This window comes from Limulus polyphemus, unplaced genomic scaffold (genome assembly GCF_000517525.1).
Source record: "Limulus polyphemus unplaced genomic scaffold, Limulus_polyphemus-2.1.2 Scaffold3497, whole genome shotgun sequence".
Taxonomy (NCBI): Eukaryota; Metazoa; Arthropoda; class Merostomata; order Xiphosura; family Limulidae; genus Limulus; species Limulus polyphemus.
The window spans coordinates 1,095-22,355 of record NW_013669107.1 but is presented as its reverse complement, the minus strand read 5'-3'; the positions used below and the strand labels follow the sequence as shown (position 1 = coordinate 22,355).

Below are 21,261 nucleotides of genomic sequence, written 5' to 3'. Positions count from 1 at the left end.
TCTTTCTAGAACTCATTATGTGTTACCAGAGTCACGTGACTTCCGCTGTCGTAACAGTATTATTAAATACATTCTGTGCTGGTGCCGTCGCTATCTCCCGATTAAATCAAGGTTTATGACATACAAAACCATTTTTAATATTTTCAATATTAGATTTATGGTTGAAAATAAATATGATCTAAGATATTTGTTTCACTCGTTTCTTTATATGATAAGCAACACAGTTTTGAAGCTAGTATTTATCATAAATGAACATTTTCGGGATTGTGTTTTCATTTAGACATGGTTCTTTTTGAGACTTTTGCAACTAATTTAATGAAACTTTTGCTTAAAATTGAAAGCATAGTCACTCTTTATTCTGTGAGAAATGAATATTTTTGTGTTTTTTTTTGTATGTTATTGAGCACAAAGCTATAATAACACAAGGATTATCTGTGTTCGAACTACTCGGTTTGTACCATTATAAGTTTCAGACTTACCGCTGAGCCATTGGAAGGCTAATGAACATAGAGCTCTTGTTCAGCACTGATTTTATTGCTGATTTACTTCATAACAATTTGAGCAAAGCTGCCATTTCCCAAATTTCGTAGTTACTGTCTCTAAGAAATATACCATAGTGATTTTTACCATATGATGCCCCCCCAATGGCACAGCGGTATGTCTGCGGACTTACAACGCTAGAAACCGGGTTTTGATATCCGTGGTGGGCAGAGCACAGATAACCCATTGTGTAGCTTTGTGTTTAATTCTAAACAAACAAACCATATGATGGCAGTCAACACTATGTGGATATTAAAACAATCGCCACTTTTAATTACAGATACAAGTTAGATGTTTCTAAAAAAATCACTATGTTTACTATAAAAAATAATCTTAGGAACATACTTCCAACATACAAGCATTGCATTTACGAGTTTATTTGTTATTGGTAAGCAAATTAAGGAGTATGTGAGTTAAATTAAAGGCGGTTCTACACTAGAATAAACAAACACATGCAAATAGGACTGGAGATTGCTCTAACCTATCACGCATTTTCAGAGTATGATGATGTAATAAACAGAACTGAGGATGAATACTCTGAATATGACTAGCATTCAAGAACTGCATAAATTGAAACCCCCTTAAAGAAGCAAAATCGAGTTTTTTAATTTCTCGTTACACTATAAGCTTGTTCTCGTTTTAGAATTGAACATAAAACCCTCGTAGTTAGAAAGAGAAAAATAAAGACCGTAGAAATATTTAAGGGATTTTTCATTTGATTTTGATTTTACAAATTATGACATTTCCAAATCAACGTAATAGACAGAGAGAAAGATACAGCATCAGCAAACTGTCAGTAATGTATTGTTCATTAAGAATATATTTTTTAGTCGTTAGATGTTCTACGTTAGGGTCTTAATGAATAAAAATTTAATTAAGTATTGTGTTGAACAAAAATTTTCCGCGTAGCTGATCTGGAGTTTGTATAACACTGATCAGGTTCGGAAGGTAAATATTGTATTATAATTAGTTAAGTTAACAAAATTTGTAAAGAGTTCTGGGTCAAAAAATCATACATGTCACTCTATTCGTATTTCTATGATTGCGATAATAAATGGAAAGCTCACATTTTCTCTTTCTTCTGTCACGATAAAGGAGCGATTTTGGTACTTTAGACGGCTCATACAAACAAACAGCTAATACTTGAATATTTGACTGCTTTGACGTCTGAAATATTTTCTGATTTATTTTATCATTGTTTTAGAAACGAAAATTAATTATATTATAGATAATCGACAATGTTTATACATTCAATTAGGTAGCAAAATAATGTCAGTATCGCTTCTCGTGCCTTCCCGCTGTTGACACGAGTTACAACATTTCGAGATGTCCTAACTTTGATAAAGCAGTATGAATAAAGCGTGAGAGTTAAACTTTTATTTTGTAAGACATTAAATGCGTTATATGAATTTATCATTTGTGATTATTTAATTTACAAATATATTTTCAAATTAATTTACATCTTATCAAAAGTTCTCTTTTTAGGTTGAAGAGGTTATTACCTAGTTATACACTAGTTTTTGGCCGAAAGGTATGTGAAAAGGACGGAGAGTGAAAGTCAGTATGCACTGTGTAAAACTTTATTAACGCATAATTCTAGTAAAATCATCAAAAACTGATAGAGTTCGATTGATTCTATCGCAAGAAAAAAATTAACAATATGCATGTACAGTCGGTTGTGTGGGTTTATAGTTAGCCTATCGTTTAGTTCTAGAGTAATGATTTGTATGATATATATATATACGGTGTTAAAAATTGTTTGGCTAAAGGTTCGTTGTTCGTAGTTGTTTGATAAGTTAATTAGTTCTGGAAAAATCTCTATTTTTTTGCTTTCCGAATATTACGCTTTCATGATTATCATTACTTGATGCATGTATGTGATGTATTTTTCACTTTCATTATAAACTGTTCTGATACTTTTTTGAAAATTTTAGTTTTAAAAATCCTTTGTTTTAAAACATAAAAATTTCACCTGGGGATCGGCGAATTTTGGGTGTTAATGGAGATAATTTCACGCACAATGGTATCTTAAAACGTTATATAATTTCTATACTTTAAGAGCTTCTTTTAGTTTACAAATTTATTTAAATATATTCTAGCATTATCTCATATTTATTCGACAATCAAAAAATGTCTATGCTGTAAAACATAGTCCGTTTTCTCTAAACTTTAGTCTTAGAAATTAAAGTTATTTCGCGGATACATTTTCTTCTATCATGTGTTATTGTATTTTTTGTATTTACAATAAATTCATCTCCAGGTTTAGCTAGTTTAAAATGTGAAAATTCCCCGATGTTCAAATATTCGGGAATATGTTTTTCTTACAGTTTTCGTATGCATACATTTCACGCTTTTCAAATTTAAAAATATTATCGAATATCATTTTGCGTTATTTTTGCTGCAAAAATTATTAAAGTTTTTTCATTTTCCTATAGTTGCGAAGTTAGTTTTTTCAATGCCAACGGTAATTACACAGGACATATATTCTGTGATTCTCATTAGAACACAACTGATTGGAAGAAAAACAGTTGTATATATTCAAAACATTTTACTGTTGAGTATTTTCAACTGTTTTATGTTTTTTCTTATTAAACAAATACAGTTGTCCATCTCTCCTTTCTAAACTTCTGCAAACAATTTAACATTATGACTACCGAAACCTTTTTGGCGGAGATTCCATGTAAGTGTCCGTTATGAGAAAAAAAATATAGTATATTTTCTAGTTATTTATCTCATGATTTTCGACTGTCTTGTGAGCATAAATAAATCAAATGCTGACATATATACACTGAACAAAACAATGGGTCGATAGGGTCACACAGTTCTCCAAATATCTACATAATTTCTGTTTGATTAATATAAAGCAAAGGGGAAGAGAATGAGGAAAAATCTAGCATCGAATCAAAGCAGAATGAGAGACCAAACACAGTGAAACAAATACGCTCGAAGCTTTATATATTGTAAGGGTGGAAATGAAAACCGAATGCACGAGTGTACATAGGACTGCATTATTTATATTAAATTGTAAATTATCCAGGAACGAAGTGGGGTCGGAATGGAGTCTTTCACACTGAAAAAAATATTTTGTTTGATTAGTTGATCCAAACGCCATTTAATTATTTAAAGCGATTTTAAATATGCAAATCAGCAAGCTACGTGACAACCACAGCCGATATAAACTCATAGTGGAACAGAATATACTAGAACTACATTTTGACATTGTTTAACGTTTTGTAGTAATTGTGATGTCATCAAAAACTGATTGCGTTTATGAAGGATATATAACAGCCTTTTCCGACGCAAAATATTCATGCACTCAGATCATACAGATGTATTCACATCAGGGATATAGATTTTTTCAAGCCAAGGATATCCCTTGTATATAATGAGATTGGGAAACAAAAGAATGTGGGTCAACGTGGGGCACCAAGACCATTCATAAAATGATCTGCAACAAGTAATACTTCAGCTGTAGAAAGCAAATTGTGGAGTCTTGTAACTAGTTAGAATCCATGAAGACAAAGGTCAGTTACAAAAGTCATCCACTTGCTCAAGCAACAGTACGTAACATAATCAATAAAATTCTCTGTCTAAAACAAAAAAAGCGACACGAATCATTTGTACGCAAGTTGTTTCCATAACATATCTGTTCAACTGTCATCAACGGGTTTCTGTGCGATCAGATTGTTGAAACGGGAGCTGGAAAATCGTATTCCTCGTACTCTATATGGATTATGGAAACCCTACAGGGAAGAGTGGCGTGCTTTGGACATGAAATCCTTACTACGGAGTTAGTTGGAATAGAAATCAGATTACCGGGCTATTGCCAAGATACACGATCATTAGGGCATGCCTGTACGCAGTGATATGGACTGTAACGACGCGGTGAGGCTTCAAGATTGTTTTTGTATAAAGTAATACATCTTTGTAGTTGACTATAAACCCTGTGTAACTTTCTTGAAATATAAAATAGTTTTGATTAGAACAGCTTAGATAATAAATGAAATGTTTCGGAATACGAGAAAATTGAGCTTCTAACTATCGTAATTGTCAACCATCGTTTATCGTATTTAAGGTGTTTATTATTTTACTTTAAGTGTAGGAATATTGAAAGGACTAAAGCTTTTTGCCTATACATAATATTATAAGCGAATTGATGTATTTTTCTGCTGTATGAAGTAGTACCATAAGGCGTTGTTAGTATTTATATAAGAAAGTATTTGGTAAATATTTAATTTTGTCATAAATTTAAAAGCAAAACGTTTAAAGAAATCAACTATTATTCACGTTTGTTTTTTCTTACATTTAATATTAAATATTTAAGAAGTCAGGTAAATATATACATACAGAACCAGTCAAGGATTTTAAGAAAGGTTACGGAAGAAATAATAATCAACATCTATAATGTTCACGAGTTATTATCCCATCCCCAGTTGCGTCACAACATCGATCAAGTATGAATACTACCAGTATTTTATTTCCAACCTATATGCAACCTCCTAAAGTATTTGTAGGTTAGTTGCATCATTATTACTCAACTGGTGTTACATATGTTTCATGGAACTAGCTTCCTGTGGTGATCACTATAACTTTTACATCAATTGTGCTCCCACATCTCTCCACAAACTTCTTATTCAACAATGCAGTATGATTTGGATCATTATCATTCTTATATTTAAAGATGAAGTTAATTAGGCATCGTCCATTGGATATTGTATAACGAACTAAGAGGTAATAGTGTTTCTGCTTCTTCTTCTTTACAATATAGTCAATTTCGAGAATATCTCATGCTCCTGCATCAGAAAAAAAAACAAAAACGCCACATGTTCCACTAGTTTGCTCATACACTCTTGTTTAATCTTCTCAGTCATGCCTCGTCACAAACACCCTTAGAGTGTAAAAAACAAACAAAAATAACAACCCAATCTTTGTTTTTCCAGTCCATAGCACACAATCTCATACGTTCTTCGTGTTTTTTTTGGCGAACTTTAATCCCTTGACAATGCTTACATGTAGAATGTTAAATTTCTTGGCAGCAACCTTTCCTTGTGTACCAGTTTTTGATACTGATTCGAACAATTATATTGCTGATATTAATTTTATGAATACTTTTTATTTCAGCGTTTATCCATTGAGATTTCTGTAAACATACATTAAAAAGTTTAAATCAAATTGTACGATATACGATTATTACAAGTTGAATCCTTTTATAACTTTTGATGCATTTCCTTCTGCCTCTTCGATGCTCTGCATGTAGGTAAGATATATTCTGAATAAAATCCAAAAAAAACAAAAAAAAAAACACGGGGAGAAGAGAAAACGATTGGACATCATTAACACAACTCAACAAACATTATCAAAGGGCAAACCTTAACGTCTGAGAGTGTGCAAGCATTAACATTATTTATTTTTATTTGTACATTTCTACGTTATTATAGCATCTGGTGTAACAACCGGTTTTCAACTGCAGAGATGTTTAATAAGTTATTAAAAATAAAGAGATTGTTTTATATTTACGTCCTTGTGAATCTTGATTGTAAGAGTCGCCAATTTGTTTCTAGATATCTCTAGAAGTGATGGCAGAGTACTTTGTTAGAGGTAGAAACCGATAAATCAAGGGTAGACAATAACAATAACAACAGTATCAACAAAAACAAATAAATACACGGCATTAGTTACACGGTTACATTGAATTATATATTCAATGCACATTAAGCGAAACGTTAAGGGCTTCTCAATTGTGGTTATGATTCGATGTTGAAATATTCATGGCTTCGCACATGACTGTTCTAGCCACTCCTTTAAAGTTGGGGTAATAAAAACTAGACAGGTCTTGTGAATGGACAAGAGTTGTTAACCTGAGTTGACTAATCGTTCAATGGCTATATCGTGATTTTGGTAGAAAATTTATGTTTATTATTATTTGTTTGTTTATTTTGTAATTAAGCACAAAGCTACACAATGGGCTATCTGTGCTCTGCCCACCACGGGTATCGAAACCCGGATTCTAGCGTTGTAAGTCTACACACATACCGCTGTGCTACTGGGGGGGCTGAGAAAATTTATGAAACTCAAGAGTCACAAATATATTATAAGCAAAGCAACAACTTAGTGAGATTTGAGGAATATGCTAAAACATATCGAATTTTTCTCTCTCTCATTCTCTATAGATTTATCATGCGTTTCGTTAAGAATCTCGTCCAGATCCGATTATCAGCTGATTTTAGAGTTAAGGTACCAGTGCAGTAACTCTACCGCAACGAAAAGTATAGCTAGTGTATGTTTAATAAACTAACTCTGTTCTTTGTAAACACTACATTTCTCTAGCAGTTGAGTTGACTTATTACACTTTGCGATCCACGATCCCTTTGTTTTGGGGGTCATATAGTTTACCTGCTCTTCTAATGTTTGCTTGGAATACCACACTAATATGAATATAAATATGGGTAAGCGTGTATTGTTTGCTTAAGTTATCTTATTGTAAGCACACTGTATTACAAACTAGTTATTTACTGTAGAGGAAATTGTATAGCTATTGTTTTAAGGATAAGTTTCGAAAGAGGATATAAAAAAATGTGCATCAAATATCCATGCTATTTCTCATATTATTAATTGGTCAATGGTTATTTTCATTATTTCAATTTTCATCTTTTGCTTCTGTCATGAATAAGTTGACTAAAGTTCTTAAATTTGTTTTATGTTTAATGATTTACTTCCATTAAATATATGTTTAATTTTTTCCAATCTTGACTCTTCTTTGAGCGGAATCAAACTGTATTGAACGTAATAAGTAAATTATATGAGCCACATGGTGCAGGAGTCTTTTGATACCAAACAATTAACGTTATATTTAATAAGCAACGATCATCTATAAGCTAGCAAGGGATTTATGTAGCTCTCTCCCTAACTTTTCCATATTTGAGCTGTCGTTTAAACATGTTCTTTGGGAAAAAAAAAAAACAAGAAAAATACACATCTGGTTATTTTGATATCTTGTTGTTTAAAGAACGGAAATTCTTTTCTTCTTAATGCACGTTCATCAACTGCAGCGACAGTGCTGGTTAAAAGCGTATGCCGACATTGGGTTGTCTCATTTCAACGTTTGTTGTAAAACGTAGGTGGTGAACACACATCAAGACAAAAAAAAAAAAGAAATTCTCTCAACAAACAAATGCTTTGCTCTTGAAATAATCAATTATAACATACTGTAGGTGAACAATGTTACAATTAGTACAACACAGTTAAACAATGTTACAATTAGTACAACACAGTTAAACAATGTTACAATTAGTACAACACAGTTAAACTATGTTACAATTGGTACAACACAGTTAAACAATGTATTTTGTATCGTTTGTCATACCTTTCCTGCGAGTGAGTATTCTTGATTTATGCAGGATGAGAGCACAGGCAGCTATCAGGATGAAAATCACTACTACAGACACCACTGTTATTAAAATCGGTTTCACTGGGAAATGCCAGCCAACATCTAGTTACGAAAGAATAACAGAGACTATTTTACCTTTTGTTATAACAGCAACACAGTATCTAAACTTAAGTATCAAGCATAGCCTGTTACCACTGTAAAAACGTGCTAAGCTTTGATTTTTAAAACATATTTTATGTCATGTTAATCAGGGATTATCAATAATATTTGGTTAAAATACTTTTTCTGTTATATTATGACATTATATAACCATAGATAATGTACCCTTGAGAATAATATCTAAGATAAGAGAAACGAAAATATTTACTGCCATATTTTTCTAACTCAAACACAGTAGAGACACATCAAAATAAGAAACAAATTATGACCAATAATAAATAACAAAGAAAAAAAACTGTGAAAATATTGTAGGTTTTAATAATGCACACATAATAGATCTTTTAATAAAAATAACGGATATAACCACAATGCTAACAACATAGAAGATAAAAGGAAATATAGTCAAACTATGCATTATGACGTCTCTCACTATTGTAAAACTTGTTTAAGACTTAGTTATTTCAAATATTTGAGTGCAAGGCAACTTTTGCGTTTGCAAATGCAACTCACGGTTATTTTTGTTCGAATATGTGTTTAATGGATTTTTTGTTGTAGTTTTATGTTCAATTGCTTGTGCTTATCTCCTTGTACAAAGAGTAATGTTGTAATTATTATAAGCGCATTAAGTAAGTTCGAATTTCTGTTATAATGTGTGGTTATGTGAATAATATATTTTAAAATTTTATGTTTCTTCCAGACAAAGAAACTTCATAAAATTATGTTTTTCACTGAAGCTTTAAGTACAAATATAACAATATTGTGTGTCCAATATCATACACTTTATATAAAAATAAATCACAGAATTTTTTTGCATAAGGTTTATCTAAATCATCATAACATTTTAATTCAAGTTGACTGTTGTCGAGACAAAAGTGTAGAGGACAACGTTTCGAAAGTCTTCCGCCTTTCGTCTTGAGGTTGCCGTTCATTCTACAAAGTTTCATCATGAATACTCTGCCTAAACAATCTATCAAAGAATATTAATTTAAAATATTCATTTCTCATAGCAATGAGCAATCATTTTCAAAGAAACTAGTGCAACAGAAACTGAATAGATATTTAAAAACTACAGCAAAAAACATATAGAACCAAAAATTCGTATCACAAAAATATGTGAAATAGTTCCTCTCGATGGTTGTGAAGTGTTGTCGTTTCTGGTTAAGGTTTATATCGCATCTTTATGACAGTCACAATCCTCAAGTGTTTAAGTAATGACCGAACCACAACGGCCATTTTCATCAACCATTGAAAACTAGTAATTAAAGAGAGATTTTCTAGAAATATTTAGACAAAAGCAGCTCTCCAAGTGAAAAAATCACCAATTAAATGTTCTTAGCTATCTAAGGAGTAAGTTACTTTTATTTAGTTTAAGAAAAAATGTCATCGCGCAGTTTCCTAAACATTAGTGGTTTTTAAAGACCCGCAATAAGCTATTACACCTTTTTACATCTAAATATAAAAGCTCTAGTGATAAATTTTCATAACAAAAGGACAAAACGTAAGTGAAATTACACAAACTGAAAGTCCTACTATGAAAAATTTACTAAACATTCCTGCTGTTAAACGTTTTTGTGTTATAAAGTGGTCTGAACGGGTTTGATATGTTTACTTTTACATTCACTTTGACGAGAAGGCTTTCACGCTACGATTTTGTATTTTGATTGTGAAATTTAAAAACAATGTTTCTTTACATAGGTTTAAAATGTTTACAAAGCAAGTATAAGCACATACGCTGCTATAAAGAAAGCGCTGTATGTGTTCATGTTTTTTGATATACTCTAAACTTCCTTAAACTTCCGTGACATGATTTTCTTTTCATTTTTTATTACGATGTGCTTTCTCTTGTGCTTTGGAAAACGAGGTGGAAAAAAAATCATCCAACCTTGTTTATCTCCAAGTAAGGTGTAAACTTCCCACAACTGGCATACAAAATGCCGACGTTTTCTAGATACTGATGATATAAAGAAAGAGATCCCACTGGGTTTTAACAAAAATAATGTCTGAAGGTCCGTTTATTGGAAAAGGAGCCCGATCGTGCCTGGAAAACAGATAGTTTTATTTGCTGCTATTCAAAGAAAGAAAGCGAATGGTTTTAGAGCAACACTCCACAAATACAAGAAAATGTTTGGTGTTTTATGATGTATTTCAAAGAAAGCCTTATAAACGGTACCCTTTAGTGGATGAAAATGTACAAATCTCTTAAAGAACAGATGCACCAAATTCTAAAGACACCTACTACATTTTACTGGTAGCTATGTATAAGTTTCCTAAATATGATGTATGCATAGCACGTTAAAAGGAAAACAAACAAAATATATAGCGAAGCAGACTGAAGTCCTTAACGTGCTGAAAAATTGTTATTTATGAACTTGAAAATCGCTTAATAAATGTTGTATTTCACCAAAAAAGTTACAATTCAAAGCTTTCCGAGTATGTAAAATTATCTATGCATGGTTTGTATTTGATCAAGTTGAATTTATTCAAGTAGAAAATATATTATAAAGAGCGTTATCAATAAAATAAGTTATTTCAAAGACTGATTCTGTGTGTATAAAATCCAGCTAAAATACAATGCATTAGGTATACGGAAAAACTGAATAATTAAGTGTTCATAAGAAAACCTGCGCAGCCAATATTGAAAGAAAAACAATTTGCATAGCCTACAGAGGTATTTATAGATTATTCAAACACATTCAAATTAGCTACTGCTTCCCTGCGAATGTAGAATACTTCAAGAACTACAGTCACGTAGTGGATAACATCTGTCCATTATATAAAAGCAATTCATTCAGGTTCGTAAGATTCCTTCAAAGTCTAATCTGTGGTCAGAGATATGGATAACCGTTCTTTACCAATATAAATATTTATAGAGAAGAGTGTTAGAAGATATAGTCACTAATGGAGACAATATTTCGAAAAATGGATTTTTCAATATTCTCCATGGAAACGGGAAGACAAAATCTGCATATTAGAATGCTTAGAACAGTATAACAGGCTCTGAATTTACACCCTATGCCAATTTACAGAATGTCCTGATCTGCAATGTGAAGGCTATGCTTATGATAGAGAACCCTTTGACTCACAAAGCCATTGCGATAAAGATGTGAACATCTCAATGTACTGTCAGCAAGACAACTAAAAAATAATCCGAAGTTACCGACAGCTCACAATTTAAAGTAAAGAAATTAACAGTTGTATTTTAAGAAAAAGTCTAAATGTTGGATTTCAATTATGCGAGGGTTATCTGCTCTAGACATTTTTAATTTAGAAGTAATAAGTAAGAGAGATAGCAGCTAGTCAACACACCCACCACCAGCTCTTGGTCTACTTTTGCCATATCGGATGTGGCGTTTGAGCGATACTCTTATATTACACCCATGACGCTAAAGTTCAGAGTGTGCGATCTTATTTGGACATTGACTGGACGCGAACTACGGAACCTCTGTTTCATAGTCTGGCCTGCTGACCACAGAGCCGCGCTCGGCCCTTCAAGAGAACGATGACTGAAGAAACTAGAATAACGGGAATCATATTCGACCACATTAAAATCCCTACTTCCCTATGAATCATATTCGACCACATTAAGGTCCCTACTTCCCTATGAATCATATTCGACCACATTAAAGTCCCTACTTCCCTATGCAGCTCCTATGACCTTTCGTATCTTTCTTTTTGTTAAGCGTGTGCATCTCTATCCAGTTTATGGAAAGTTGCACAAAAGGAGGGAGAGAACATTAACATTACTCTTCTCTGAGAAAGCCATTGTCAAACCTTATTATCGTTTCTATAAAGTGTAAATTCACTTTCGTATCTTATTATATGCAACAAAACCGAGATAATTAGATGTGACTGAGATCATCAAGGTTTATGGTAAAGTCCTGCGTTTTTGTTTCTTGGATATCGTGAAAAGACGTATTTATTTTGAAGTGATGAACTATAGGAAGGCAGCTACACAACACCACCCACCACCAACTCTTCGACTATTTTTGTCAGTCTGAAGAGTGAAATTTAATCTCTATTCTTATAACGAACTAATGGCTCCAAAGTGTGAATCGCGATTGTTTTTCTGCGGTAACGGGATACGAACTTTAGAACTCCAGCTCGACACGTTAACCACAAGGCCGCGCTTGGTTCAAAGTCCTGTGTGTTATGTATATTTTGTTGGTTTTTTTTTTTAGCGCAGAGATACACATTTGGCTGTCCAACATGGAGAATCGAACAAGAGATTTTAGCATTGCAAGTCCGTGAACTTACTACTGACCCGCAGGGTTATATGTAACATATATAAAAAGAAAATAAAGTTAGAACTTTAAGTAATATCATACATGCCAATGATACTGCGAAGACATGAAAAATCAGATTTTCCATGTATTGGAACTTATATGAACTATTTAGTCAACAAATGAAAGAAGCAAAAAAAAATAAAAAATAGTTAGTTTGTTAAGTTTCGCACAGAGCTACTGGAGAGAGAACTGTTTCTAATTTTTGATTGATAGACTAGAGGAGAGAGAGAGGCAGCTAGTCAACACCACCCACCACCAACTTTTGGACGACTTCAACGAAATAATTGGATTTGACCACCACTGCGGAGTGCGATTTGCTTTGGCATAAACTGGGAGCAAGCCATGAAACCTAGGATCCACAATCTGACAGCGAAAAAATTTAAAATTAATTAACATAATTAATTAATTTTGAGAAATTAATTATTATACTTACACAAATTAAGGCTGATGATTTTCCTTCTATCAGAGACATACGAACTAAAGGAACCAATCCTTTAACATTTTAAACAATACAACATTATAAACCACATATTTACACATTTCTGTTTGACAGCAATCCCTTGGATATGCCCCCCAGTGGCGCAGCGGCATGTCTGCAGACTTACAACGCTAGAATCCGGGTTTCGATATCCGTGGTGGGCAGAGCACAGATAGCCTTTTGTGTAGCTTTGTGCTTAATTACAAACAAACAAACGAACCCTTGGATATTTATTCATTCTAAATTCTTGCTGGTTTTATTTCTCCTAATTTCGGAAACTAAATTTCTGAAATATTAAAAAAAGCTGAATTAACTTTTTACGATTGCTATAGTATGGATTATATGAAACCACTTTTTAAATTTTTTTAACTTCTACCAAAATAATATTTTTTATTGAAACATAAAATAAACGAGGACCATCTTGTGATACACTGTACACTAAATATTAAATTTGTTGACGAACACTGTTGATTTTTATTTAGTTCAGGTATTGAAATTCATAAAATCAGGCTTAGCATGGATTATTCAACTTATGAGATGAAATCCTTCAGTTCAATATTCATTTCAAAAGATAAAATCGACGCACGCCTGGTCTACAGGGTACTTTTACTGCACATAAAGAAATCCACATGACCTTTCTAGAGTGCATTACTTACTTCAGGTTTTGAGGTTCACAGTATATTACTTAAAATAAGTTATTTACTTTATTTAATAAAATTCAAGATGTCATATGTCTGTGCACTCTACATTTCAGGAGACGAAATTCAGAGTTTCTCCAATGTATTATTCTTTCAGTTACTAAAATTCATGAGGTTATTTCTATAATACAATTCCGTACAGGAAATGAAGTTCACAGCATCTTTGATACATTCTTTATATCAGATGTTAAAAGTCATGAAGATCTACTTCTAGCGTACAATGAAATTCAGGAGATTGTGTGCTCGCTGTTCTAGCCTAATTGTGTTTATTTCAATCACTGGATTCTTCCTGAAGCGAACTATTAACTACAGAATAAGGAATTCACGATGCGTTACCAACAGAACAACGTTTACTGTAGGGAAAACCGAATTTCCTATAGTATAGTACATACTTTCAGATTGTATGTTAATGACTCATTTCATAAAGTGCATTATCTGACTCACCTATTGAAGTCTGAAATGTTCTTTATACAACACACTTGAAAAATTTGATTTTGGTGAGTTTCAATGCTTCTTTCTACAGAGTAGTGTGCTCATTAGGCTATAACATCAATGTTGTACTTCTTATAAACTAGTGTCTTCTTTGTCTCTTGTTCTCATATAAATAAAGTTTATCAATTTCTCCGAGACAATTCGTTGACAATGTACTGTCTTCTTAAAACATATTTAGACACATCAGGTTTCAACTGGACTTTGTGATTGTCATATATATATACATACACGTTCAAACTATTTCATTCGTATAGAGACTCAACTTACCTGCTACCTTAAAACACCTGTTTTGTTATCTTCGATAAAGTGAATTGTAATATGTAAAAAAATACATATTTGAACTATTACTTTTAACATTAATTGTTAGTTCTTTCAACATATACGTTATTCAAATTGCAAGAAATAATAATTTTTGTACCTGTCTGTTTAAGGCCAAGTTATTCCTTCCTATTTAGATTCGTTCATACAGATTAGATACTGATTTAAGTAAAACAAGACAATATCTTGTTAGCCATTTATTCCATTGCTTAATAAATAGATAAAGTAGAAGTAGAACCTGAAAACCCTGAAATGCCTGAAACTCGTGTGTTAAAGAAATTAACACATAATTAGCTGACGTAAAAAGGAAGTAGAATTTTTAAAAGTGATCTGGCCGAACATATAATTCATTTGGTTGAGTGTGTTATAATTAAAGGATAGAAATTTCTAAGCTTGTTGGAATGAGGCTATAAAATCGAACTCAGGTTAAGTATGACCGATTTTAATGGCGAGACTGAACTCTTATTGCGTGAATGCAGGACAAGGAACTTTATTACTGTAATATGTGTGGATCAATTGCCTCTGCTTATTTTGTGTAAGGAATAGCTATTAAGTTACGTTAAAATGGCATGTTAGCCAGATATCTGAACCTACCCTGAGCTAAAGAGAAGGCAGCAGTTATGTTATTGGATATCTATCAATACAGACATCTAGAAGTGCATATGATATGTGAGTCAGTGATATGTGAGTCACTGTCATGTGATATGGTTGCTTGTTAAAGGTCTGATCACTGATGAGCTATTTGGCAGATGAACTATGAGTAAAGGAGTAGACTTATCTCTGTTATGTTAGATATTGCATCAACGTATACAGAGGTAATTATTTTAAATTCTTCTCATGCAAAAGAGGTTGTGTAAGCATTTTTAGCATCGCTACAAAACAGCATTTCCATCAAGAAACGCCAGCAGTTCAAGAAAATTATTTATGCTAATAATTGATTATGCATTTAGCGAAACTTAGCAGAGATGTGAGCCCAAAGTGAGTTATGCAGACTTGCTAATGACACAATTAAGTAATTGTAAATCTTAGGGCTTATGGAAACACTGTAAAGTTTAAGGTCAGGCTGGACGTAAAATCATCCTGCAGCTTATGTAAGAGGCCAATTGTTTGATACAGAAAAGGCCTTGTCTACCACAGGTTAAAAGGAGGTAAATTGATTGATATAGAAAAGGCCTTGTCTACCACAGGTTAAAAGGAGGCTTATCAATTATTTGGAGTTGGAATACGCTTTGACCCTATAAGATAAGAAAAACGTCTGCAGTAAAAACAATATTCCAATATTTCACGTAGAAAGTTATAAATAACAGAAGAGTATCTTCGCTAATGAGTTTAATTTTTAATGATTAATAAATGTTAGACTACAATTTTCAGGATATAGGTGTCCTCGACCGACTGACTCAACAACTTTGAAAGCTTGAAACATCTGTATATACGCACATATTGTCCAGTGTTGTAGTATTAGAATAAGTGGTGCTTTCATATGGTCAGAGTGCTTATTTAAAAAAGTTACATGTTAATTTCCGCTGTTGCTAGAACAATTATACTTTTTATCTGTGGACGACAATAATCTGTCGAATTAATTACTGTGGTTTGTTATATTTTAGTGGGATAATCCAGGATTCTCTTCTTCTAAATATAGTGAGTTTTCTTTAGTTGCTTATAAGAAAATGAGTATCTGTGATACCAGGCAACATTGGCCTGTTACACACATTAAACAGATGACGAAAGTTTAAATGTAATATAGGTTGTGTTTTATAATATCCAGCTAATATTCTAGGAATTCGATGAAAAAAATACTACGAACGAACATAACATGCTAATGCAGTCACTTTTACGTACGCGTATGTACACCAATGTATTGATCAATTTCTGAAATACAGTGCTTTAGCATTACAGAATTTCCCACTTACACTTACCTCGTTCAGTTTTCCGTAACAACATCTGAACATTCAACGTCAAGAAATGTTTTTCTTTCTAAAAACAGCAAATGTGATATTACATTTTTCGTTAGGTGATAATGTTGGACTTCTAATGTGATATTACATTTTTCGTTAGGTGAGAATGTTGGACTTCTAATGTGATATTACATTTTTCGTTAGGTGAGAATGTTGGACTTCTAATGTGATATTACATTTTTCGTTAGGTGAGAATGTTGGACTTCTAATGTGATATTACATTTTTCGTTAGGTGAGAATGTTGGTCTTCTAGCTAATTCGTTTTGCTTTCTTAGCTTATTTTCACTGTGACTGAAGGACCTTCCACTACCTTAAGCCATGTTATGCAAAACTTACATGTTTTAGGATTAAAAATATTTGTTTCTGTTAGTAAATTGTTTGCTCGTTTGTTTTAGCTCAAAGCTTCATATTTGGCTATATGAACTTTGTCCACTACGGAGAATCGAACCCCGGATTTTAGTGCTGTAAATGCGTAAACTTACCGCTGTCCCACCAGGGGACTCCGAATAAAAATATTTTACAAGCCTGTGGTCCTAAAATTTAACGATGAAAAGCTTGTAATTAAACACGGAATACGACACATCGAAGTTATCGATAAACACGGAATACGACACATTATATTATCGAAGTTTCCCAAGTGGAAAAGTCTAACTAAATAAAGACTTTATCTTATTTGTATATTTTGATAGCAAGAGCGTCTTTGAATACAGAATTATATTTTACACAACTGTTTTAAAGTACAACTTAGAATCCCTGAATAACGAGTTTCATTTTGTTTTCCTCTACACGTTTGATTTTAAGAGAACTACGTGTAATATAACTTAGAATAACTAGAGTTTGATTAAGAAATGCATTCTATTTTCTTCTCTAAGAATAATGAATAATGTCTTTATAACGGATTACATTCAGTTTTTTCGATAAGTACAGAATGACAAACACACCAGTAACGGATTACACTATGATTTCCTCTATAAGAACAACATAACCAATATTTGAATAATAGATAACATCCGCTATCTTCGATAAGTTCGGGAGGACTAATGTCTGAATAAAGAATTACGTCCCAACCTGAATTCCAAACTAGATCGCTTTAAGACGTGAGTGTCATTTCTATTTCTCGTTTTTAAACCAACTTACTGCACGGTATCATCATTTATTTATACTCTTTTTTTTGCCAACTTGATATACGATGTAAAAAAAAAATATATGATTCTTAAAAGGGGTGCTGGTTTAGCTAATTGTTTCACAAATTTTCTTGACAAATATAGATTAAGACTGTGATAAAAAAGGCATGTAACAAATATAACGTGATTAAAAACGTTCTATATCACAACATTAACAGCTTCAATTTTTAGGAATACGTAAATCAACCTAACATAAAATGATTAAATTACTGTAGGGTCTCTTTATTAATACATTAAAAGAAGAATGGCTTATGGTTATATAGAAATATCAATAGAATTTACAAGTAGTAAATGTTTTTTTGTGGTTCTTTCACAAGTACAAAATGTATTTTGTTTGTTTATAATTAAACACAAAGCTATATATGGGGATATCTGTGCTCTGTCCATCACGAGTATCGAAACCCGGATTCTAGCATTGTAAGTCCGCAGACATACCGCTCTGCCACTCGGGGGGCCACACAAAGTAATCACTGAAAGAAGAAGAATAGAGAGGTTTAATTGCTTCCATTCAAAGACATATCGGTAAATCTCAGGCACCAGATCCATTCATTACAGCTTTACTGTAACGAAATGTGACAAATGCCAACCTGTGGTGGTATACTTAGTATGACATTTATTACGGTTTCAAAATTAATTTGAAAGAAATTAACTGTAATTTAAGAATTTTTTTTCAAAAATGATATTTAGCATGATCATGATGAAATTTACTTTGTAAACAAATGTAAAGTCTAACTCTACTCCTGGCTCAAATACAAGTATCACAATTGGATCAAAATGGAAAAAATAAGAAATCCAAAAGATAATGAAAAGTTCCATAAAATATATGTTATGCAGAGAAAAATATCTAATTCGAAAAGCAGAGGAAAACAAGCAAACACAAATAAAACAAGTAAACAAAATCTTTGTTTATAATATTGAAAGTGTTAACACTAAAACTATCTGTCTTATTGTTTGTTGACTATCTAGCTGCAAGGGTGAAAAGCAAAAACCAAGAGGGAAGTCAAGAGTCAAAATAAAGAGAGAGTATTGTATAGTTATACCACTTTTATAATCGGACCGAGTGCTTAATGCAGTATCCTACAATCCTTTAGGTGAAATACTTCAATCACTATTCGACATGCACAATTATAACCATCTGAAACCAATACGAACACGCTTTTGAATCGGCGAACTTCTCAGTAGCTTCTGACTTAACAATAAAAATCGCAACACCTAACTTTCCCTGTGTAAAAAAAGAATTAATACATGTTAACGACCTCTTGACATTTGGTGAACACAGATGTAATCAGTCACGTTCAGAACAATCGTACGCAAATTCAGAAGTTATCGGAATACAAATTACTTAAAGATATATTCTCTTTATAAAATGAAATTTGAAACAAGTTCATAATTTAAAATGATTAAAATAGTTAAAATGTTCACATGTCCATGTAGACAGCAACCTTTTCAAGAGACTTTCAACTTCAGGCTCTGTATTCAGTCTTGTGGCTTGTTCTGTTCTTCATAAGGTGGAATCTGTAGTGCAACTCTTGGCAGCTGTGCCCTATTCGTTGAGTTGAATTTCGTCCAAATGATTTAGAGCATCGAGTGTTGGACTGTCTAAAATCAGTATCAGACTTGCACTGCTGTCCCTGAGTCCGTCTATTCTAAAGAACTAGATGCTTCACGACACCACATGAGGTTCCAGCCACCTCCTACTACTAGTTTCTCTACCACAGTCTAGTTGAGAATTAGAAGGAAGCTTTCAACTTGTTTTGTAAGTCCAGAGACATGCAAATCCTCTCGAATGTAACATCTTTGTGCTAAATCCGTAGTAAGACAACTTGGTATGTGGGAGCGAATACCACCGTAATGACGCGACATATCGTACAATACTTTTTTACTACATCATACAGATTCCTTGGCTGCTGGATGTTGTTTGGGAATTCTTTCAGCACATCTTACTTTCCCTGAAGGCTTCTGCTTCCTTCTAATCCTGTTAGATCATAGCGAGATGCCACTTGCTACATCTCATGGCATTACAATAAAACACATCAGATTCTGTCAAGTGCACACATCTAGTAAATGAGCATAGAGATCACTTTAGTAAGTCATGAGAATTGTAGGCTACTCATTGCTACTATGACCCTTTTCCACTTCCATTTACACTTGAATAATTATTTGCCAACCAGGAACTTGCATGATTTTTATTGTATTTATTCGGTAACTAGAGATTATATTAACATTTACTTTGCATTTTGGTTTTAAACTTTCGATATTGCTTGTTTAATATAAAAAGTAGCGATCTTACAATCTGAAAAGTGGAAGAATTTTGTTGCTTTATTCATAGCCAACTTAAAGAGTTTTCATCACTGTCGCCTTAAGAAGCAAGATTTGGTTTAAGTTTGGCTATCCTGCTTCTCTTGAAACTCGAAGATTTCTTCCCAAATGAGTTATTATTGTGTTTTTATTGTTCGGTAATAGTTTGCTATTATACGTCCGTCAGAATTTGTTTTTGAGTGAATCATTATTTTGATGTTTTTCACTTACATACTGTTTGTATTTTAGACAATATTTTAGCTGTAGCAATCTGTTTGTGTTTAATAACAACCGTTCGTTTAGAGCCACGCTATTAATTTTTAGGATAACATTAAGTATTTAAACGCCTGAGTTTCAGTTAGGTATTTAGTCGTGGCTTTTATTGTTACCTTGTATCCTTCAGTTTTTGCTCACCCAAAATGGACGAAGTAATAGCCAGCTCAATACTGTTTCGTTTAATAGATGTATGAATGATTATGAATTTCGACATTAAATTAACATCATTTGCAATTAACTTTGCTAAATAAGCCAGGGTCGGGCGTGATATATCTTAAAGTCGAAGGCTAGAACCACTAAACATGATTCGCATTTTGAGTATGTGACAGTCATGTCAATCCCGGCGACTAGTGATGCTGACTAGACGCTCAGCAGTTCTCTGTTAGGGATCTGATCGTTTGTTTCACGAGGATCATATGATGTCGGCCAGATAGTAAATAGTAAATATTTAAAGTAAAGTCCTAAAACTAGTTATAGAAAGAGTGTTAATTTAATTCCCAGTTATAAAGTCCATGTCGGAAAAACATTGCATGTTTAACAATCAACTGTGTTTATTATTATTATAGTATTATTGTTTATATTTTTGTTGCGCTGTATAACGAATTATTAAACTAGAAAACAAAACAAAAACCTACCACGTCTAGATTGGGTTGCTGGTGCTTGTAATGTCTCGATGTTCGTCACGAAAGGCTCACTTTTACCTTGAACGTTGATGGCATAAAGTTTGACCACGTACAGAGATCCAGGACTAAGTTTTCTAGCAAAGAATACTGGGCTCTGAGTCGTAAAGTTCGATTCCAATGCATTTTGACCCTTGTGAAAAACCTCTGCGTAGAAATGTTGTCGAAGTCCACCATCATAGCCTTCAAAACACTCTATCACTATCGTGGTTTGAGTCAGGTTGGAGATAGTGCAATTTTCCAGAGGTTCTGGTGGTCCTGTGGATAAAGTAAAGACTTACTTATAACAATTGTTGGCAGAAAATAGCATCATACTGTACTGCTTCCCAGTGGCTGAGCGGTAAGCTTGAGGGCTTGTTAAGTGAAAAACAAAGTCGTGGTTCAATGCCCGTGGTGGTCAAAGTGGAGGTATTCCATTGAGTAGCTTTAGACACAAAACAAAGCAAGCAAATCGTACAGCAAAGTTGTAGTGCAATGCTACACAATAAGCTATATATGCGTACTGTCCACCAC

General features: G+C 33.0%; 1 protein-coding gene across 1 annotated transcript in view; it reads right to left on the bottom strand.

The window, feature by feature from the left end:
* LOC111088294 overlaps window positions 1-21,006 on the bottom strand; it is a gene marked incomplete at its 5' end in the record, with an annotated part of 45,539 nt that extends 24,533 nt beyond the window's left edge. The window contains 2 exons of the mRNA XM_022397986.1: window positions 7,904-8,029; window positions 20,704-21,006. Coding sequence (XP_022253694.1) covers window positions 7,904-8,029; window positions 20,704-21,006 — 429 coding nt within the window. The remainder of the gene's footprint in view (window positions 1-7,903; window positions 8,030-20,703) is intronic.
* Between the last annotated feature and the right edge of the window lie 255 nt (window positions 21,007-21,261).